General features: G+C 44.8%; 2 protein-coding genes across 2 annotated transcripts in view; both read left to right on the top strand.

Annotated features, from left to right (window-relative positions):
• Window positions 1-1,563, top strand: part of LOC104804580 (syntaxin-32) — a 2,891-nt gene extending 1,328 nt beyond the window's left edge. The window contains exons 2-5 of the mRNA XM_010528894.1: window positions 72-322; window positions 452-624; window positions 852-1,058; window positions 1,228-1,563. Of these exons, the coding sequence (XP_010527196.1) occupies window positions 72-322; window positions 452-624; window positions 852-1,058; window positions 1,228-1,387 (791 nt within the window). The 3' untranslated portion in view covers window positions 1,388-1,563. The remainder of the gene's footprint in view (window positions 1-71; window positions 323-451; window positions 625-851; window positions 1,059-1,227) is intronic.
• Window positions 1,564-2,289: 726 nt separating this feature from the next.
• On the top strand, window positions 2,290-5,106 carry LOC104804579. The gene is made up of 5 exons (XM_010528893.2): window positions 2,290-3,545; window positions 3,651-3,872; window positions 3,957-4,048; window positions 4,198-4,517; window positions 4,643-5,106. Exons 1-5 carry the CDS (start codon window positions 2,421-2,423, stop codon window positions 4,987-4,989), a joined length of 2,106 nt encoding a protein of 701 aa, XP_010527195.1. The 5' UTR covers window positions 2,290-2,420; the 3' UTR covers window positions 4,990-5,106.
• Window positions 5,107-5,726: the final 620 nt, after the last annotated feature.

Genomic DNA, 5,726 nt, shown 5'->3' with positions numbered 1-5,726 from the left:
GAAAGATGAGGCTACTGATTTTTCAAAATTTGGGGCATAGTGTATTGACCCGTTATTCTCTTTCCAACCAGTCGCAAAGAGGACATCGGTTTTTGATGATCCCACCAGGGAGATACAAGAGCTGACAGCAGTGATTAAACAAGAGATTTCGGTTTTGAATACTGCTGTTATCGACCTTCAAGTTCTCTGCAGCTCCCAAAATGATAGTGGTAGCTTCTCTAGTGACACGACCACTCACTCAGTCACAGTTGTGGACAACCTAAAGAATCGTCTTATGGATGCAACCAAAGAGTTCAAAGATGTCCTCACTATGAGAACCGAGGTTTTTTCTTCCTTTCCTTTATTTTTTTAAATCTTTCGATGATGAACAGATAGCTTAGGCTTTACCCTTCATCTTACTTCTAGTGTTATAATGCGCATATGATGTTTGGTTTACTGATGTGCATTGCAGAACATGAAGGTTCATGAGAATAGAAGGCAATTATTTTCTTCGAACGCTTCCAAAGAATCCGCAAATCCTTTCATTTGTCAACGTCCTTTGGCTGCTAAGCCTGCTGCTACTGAACCTGCTCCTCCTCCATGGGCAAATGGTTCAGCATCATCATCATCGCAGTTATTCCCGAGGTAAACTTCTAGAAATCGGGTTATCTCATTTGTTCTTGTTTATCTCTCTTAGATCATGGTTAAGAATTTGGTGTGGTGGGAAGCCCAGCATGTTTGTCTAGCTTTCCCCGATATACCATCCTTCATGGCAGAAACTGCAATTTTTGCATTGTTAAGAAATGAGGGTCGAAACAAAAATCTCAACCTGGGTCCGGACTGAGCGTCTAATATTCTCTCTCCATTTATAGCAAACAAGGAGATGCGGAATCTGCACCATTGTTGCAGAATCGACAACAACAGCAGCAGCAGCAGCAACAGATGGTCCCGTTACAAGACACTTACATGCAGAGCCGTGCAGAAGCTCTTCACAACGTCGAATCAACGATTCACGAGCTAAGCAACATCTTCACACAACTCGCGACTATGGTCTCTCAGCAAGGAGAGATTGCTATCAGGTTTTGTCTTCCTTCCTCTTGAGCAAACATATCCATGTCTAGATCAATCAAATCTTTGGGAACTTAGATCAAACCCTTTAGGCACGGAACTTGGTACCGAGAATCATTCCGCTGTCTGTTGATCTCGGAGATAGGAAGTATAATTTACGTTAATATATTATCGTCACAGGATCGATCAGAACATGGATGATACATTGGCGAACGTGGAAGGGGCGCAGACCCAACTGGCCAGGTACCTCAACAGCATATCATCGAACAGATGGTTGATGATTAAGATATTCTTCGTACTCGTTGCATTTCTCATGATTTTCCTCTTCTTTGTTGCGTAAACATTGAACACCGAAAATGGTTTTGGCTATCTACTGTTCGTCATTAGATTTTACTAAAGAGAAGTTGTTATACGTATGTATTGTGAAACTGATATAAACTTTTTTCTTGGGTGAGTTTGTAATTTTGGTTATTTCTAAATGTTTGTCATTTTATCACGAGCTTCGAGCTTATTATACGGTTCGGTCTCTGTTTCCTCGAGTCTTTTGTGATGGGATGCAGGATGTCAATTTAGACTCGAAGTCTGAACTTCGATCTGAACCCACCCGAAAATGTCGGATTTCGGATTGAAGTTTTTCGACCCCAAAATCGGATTTCCAGACTGAACTCAAATCGAGTTTCGAATCCATCCGAAAGTCCGATAATTTTTTAAAAAATAAATAATAATAACAAAGTTTACATGGGAATGAATATCGGAAATCTATTTTTTTTTTCAAATGGTTACTTTTTTTGAGAAAAAACTTATTCAAACTAAAAATTGATATAAAAATCGAACGGTTATGGTTTTTCTAAAATTGAAATAATCGAGATGAGAATGGGAAACGAGCATCCATGACAAAAGGTATCAATATCATAGACGATGAGAACTCTAAACCTAGATTAGTATGGCAACGGACGTACATGTGACGGGTTTTCGTTCCCGTTGAATCTAAATGCATTCTCTGATTGGTTACGGAATTTGACATGAGTGCATACATGGAGATTTTCTTCTGTTATTCTGATTATTACTTTACACGTAAAAGTTTGTGCCTTGGCGTAATATGTAATCTTATGTTTCTAAATTTTTAAAGTTGGGTTTTTTCAACCATGTACCGTTTTTAAATTTAATTTCTCCGTACTCCGTCCCGTTAAAAAAAAATAATAATTTCGAGTAGAATAATAATTTAAACAAAAAGGGTGGCGAAAAAATTCAAAATTCAAATCCCGTAACGGCCCGAAATCTCCCATGCCCTCATCTCTTCTTCTTCTTCTTCTTCTTCTCCCCCTCCAATACTCCCACTGTCACACACATACAGAGAGCTCACTCACACGAAAATGGCGTCTCTCACGCCAGGAATCCTCCTGAAGCTCCTCCAGTCAATGAACTCCGGCACTCGCGTCACCGGCGACCACAGATCCCCCCTCCTCCAAGTCACCGGAATCGTCCCCGCCCTCGCCGGCTCCGATCTCTGGCCCAACCATGGCTTCTTCGTCCAGATCTCCGACTCCCTTAACTCCACCTACGTCTCTCTCTCAGACCGCGACACCGATCTCATCCTCACCAACCGTCTCCAGCTCGGTCAGTTCATCTACCTCGAACGTCTCGATTTCTCCACCCCCGTCCCTCGCGCCGTCGGTATCCGCCCCGTCGCCGGCCGCCATCCCTTCGTCGGATCTCCCGAGCCGCTCATCGCTCGCGTCTCCTCCGGGTCCAAACGTGACTTCGTCATCCAACCCGTCGCCGATTCCGAGTACTCCCTCGACCCAATCGCAGTTTACTTGAACAATAAGCGTGTCGACGACGATGTCACGGCAGTGACGTCACAGAGCAAGGAGTCTTCCAGATACGCCGGGAGGCAAGCACTTGCTCCGATGAATCGGAACGAAGAGAATCTGAATCCGAGATCAAAGCAGACACCGCAGAGATTCTCGTCACCGGCGTCATCGAAGAGGTCAATCTCGACGGGGAAGAAGAGAGATCCGTCGCCGGCGGCGGAGGCCGGGAAGGGAAGGAGATCAGCGTCTCCGGTGCCTTCTAAGTGCGTGGTGCCGAGCCTCGTGGCGGCGCGTGAGGATAACAGGAAGGTGGCGAGGGAGCCTGCGATTGTGGTTCCGTCGAGGTATCGACAACCGTCGCCGACAGGGAGGAAGCTCCATCCATCTCCGAGTGGAAGGAGGACTTCGGTTTCGCCGGGACGGAGGCTGTCGGGTATTTTCAAGGTCTCTCCGATGGTCGGAGATTCGTCCGGGAAGAAGAAGATGGCGGCCATTGTTGCCGGAATTTCCAAGGTGTCAGAAGCCCTCGTCGGTTCATCAGCCAAGGGTAGTAATCGCAAGAGCTGGGATGAGTCCGGGACCGGAATGAATGCTGTATCAGCCGATGGAAGTGCCCAGAAGGAGCAGAAAGAGAAGGGTTCTGCTAAGAACAAGCCTGATCTTCAGGCAATCCTGCGTACTCAGGTGATCCACCCATTACCCACTTGAACAAAACCCTCAAATTCTGGCACTTAGATCTTCATAGCAGCAGATTTGGTTCGTGAACACTGTTTCTTACGAATATTTCAGGCTGCTATATCGAGGCGTCTTAGCGATGTGAATAGCCGAAAGGGTGAGAAGGAGGACACCTCAACATGTGAAGATAAAGATAAGTCCTGTTCATCAGAAACTAGTTCAGTCCATGAGGCTTCAGCCATTGAAGCGCTTGGCATCACCTTTCATGAACCGAAATGGACTGATGGAAGCATACCATGGGATACCGTCTCACAGGACCTTGCGAAACTCGCAAAGGTAAGCATTTGTTCAGTCGTATTGAACAATAATTGCTTTGTTTCCTTCTTTCTGAATCTGTGATTGTACGATCTGAACACTCAGGAGGCTACCCGTAGAAGAGATGTTGCCGCTAGAACCGCAGCTCGAGCTTTGGAAGAAGCCAACTCGAACGAGTGTATCATTAGGTGTTTAAGGTAAATCCCTCATCTGAATGCGGTTCATTCACGATGCATCTGCCATTAAAACTCCTCGGATTGATTGAATTTTTAGACTTCAGCCCTCCTGCTTTTGTTATCGATAATCATGACTTACCCTCGACTCCATTGTTTGCTCTCCATTTCAGTAAATTTTCTGAACTGTCTTTGACACCGAAGCTCGGAAATCCACTCCCCACCATCAATCAATTTCTGGCCATCTATGAAGACACCGTGAGATACTCTAAGATCGCCAAGTCTGTTGCTTTCGGCCATTCTTCAGCACATGACGCCTCGGCCGAGCAATCAAACTCAATCTCTCTTTGGGTGGAGGCTGCATTAGCCACCGATCTTGATGTAGTCTCACTCGTGCCAAACCAGAAGAGCAACGAAGCGCCTTCTGTTCTTAAAAAATGTACTTCCAATCGCCAACCTCACAGACCCTCTATCGAGACCAACCCTAAAACAGGTTTGCTCACATACCATCTAATGTATCGAAATCGATTTTCATCTGAAACACTTGCGGATCACAACTTAACTGTGAGATATCCTCTTTGACTGATGATGTTTCTGGTCGCAAAATCGGCGTTTCAGATCATGCCCTCGGGAAGTGGACTGATGGAGACGGAATGAAGGAGACAGTTAAACTCGCAGCGAAGTTACAGACCGAGATGCAGAAGTGGTTCCTAGGGTTCGTCGAGTCATCTCTTGACAACAAAAACACGGCGGCTGCTCTGTCTCTGGACTGCAGCTCCATAGCGGCTGTTCTGTCGCAGCTGAAGCGTGTCAACGAGTGGTTGGACCGAGTGGTTTCGTCCCGAGAGGAAGAGGAGGATCCGTCCTTAACGGACAAGATCGAGCGTTTGAAGCGCAAGATCTACGGATTTGTCATTCACCACGTCGGATCTACTTACGATAACTCTCTGTCTCTTCCTTGTTAACTTCGTTCACACGTCTCGTTTCCGTAATCCCGAATGAACCGTCTCGACACTCTTGTTTCTACGTTCCTTCCCATGCCGGATTTACTGTTTTTGTTAACTTTGTTATCACTTGCGGTAGCGAAAGGCAAAGGCCGAACTCCATTGTTATACCATCCGTTAAAGTGATGTTTATGGATTTTTGAAGGCAAAAAGGAACGCCGAGGGAGTGACACTAGATTGGACTCGCTAAGACTCTCGCCTATTCAGAGGGTTCCACAGCCCAAGTGACAAAATTTCTTTTGGGCCCATTTGTAGGCCCAACAAATCAACATTTGCTTCTTATGGGCCCTAAACCATTTGCTTCGGAATTTTTAAAATTAAGAAAATAATCAATCTTTGAATTATTTTTTTAGCAATTATCTAAAAATTCATTCTCATTAATCTATCATATCTAAAGGTTTTTCATCGTATATTATTGATTAAACAGAGAGAATAAGACATTTATATTTTGTGGAACCATTTTCTGTGTGTTCACCAAGTGAAACGGTGTTAATACAAAGCTTAAGTACCAGCAGCCAGCCACATGTAACGGAAAACCCGTACATGACAGTCTTTTTTTTTTTACAAACAAAACGGAAACATGCAAAACTAACGGCGCCGTCGACTATCACTCGCCCTAGTATATTTACCCCTGCCGAAAAATGTCGGATTTGGATCTGAATTTATAGATCCGAAAACATTTAGACTTCTGGATCAGA

The sequence above is a fragment of the Tarenaya hassleriana genome, unplaced genomic scaffold, assembly GCF_000463585.1.
Source record: "Tarenaya hassleriana unplaced genomic scaffold, ASM46358v1 Cleome90, whole genome shotgun sequence".
Taxonomy (NCBI): Eukaryota; Viridiplantae; Streptophyta; class Magnoliopsida; order Brassicales; family Cleomaceae; genus Tarenaya; species Tarenaya hassleriana.
Note: the sequence above shows the minus strand (reverse complement) of the source record. Positions and strands in the feature narration are given on the sequence as shown.

Bases quoted from the DNA above. Each gene is read 5' to 3' on its own strand.
- LOC104804579 (XM_010528893.2), top strand. From the start codon at position 2,421: ATGGCGTCTCTCACGCCAGGAATCCTCCTGAAGCTCCTCCAGTCAATG. The intron at 3,546-3,650 runs GTGATCCACCCA...CGAATATTTCAG, and splicing joins AGGCAATCCTGCGTACTCAG to GCTGCTATATCGAGGCGTCT. The intron at 4,518-4,642 runs GTTTGCTCACAT...TCGGCGTTTCAG, and splicing joins CGAGACCAACCCTAAAACAG to ATCATGCCCTCGGGAAGTGG.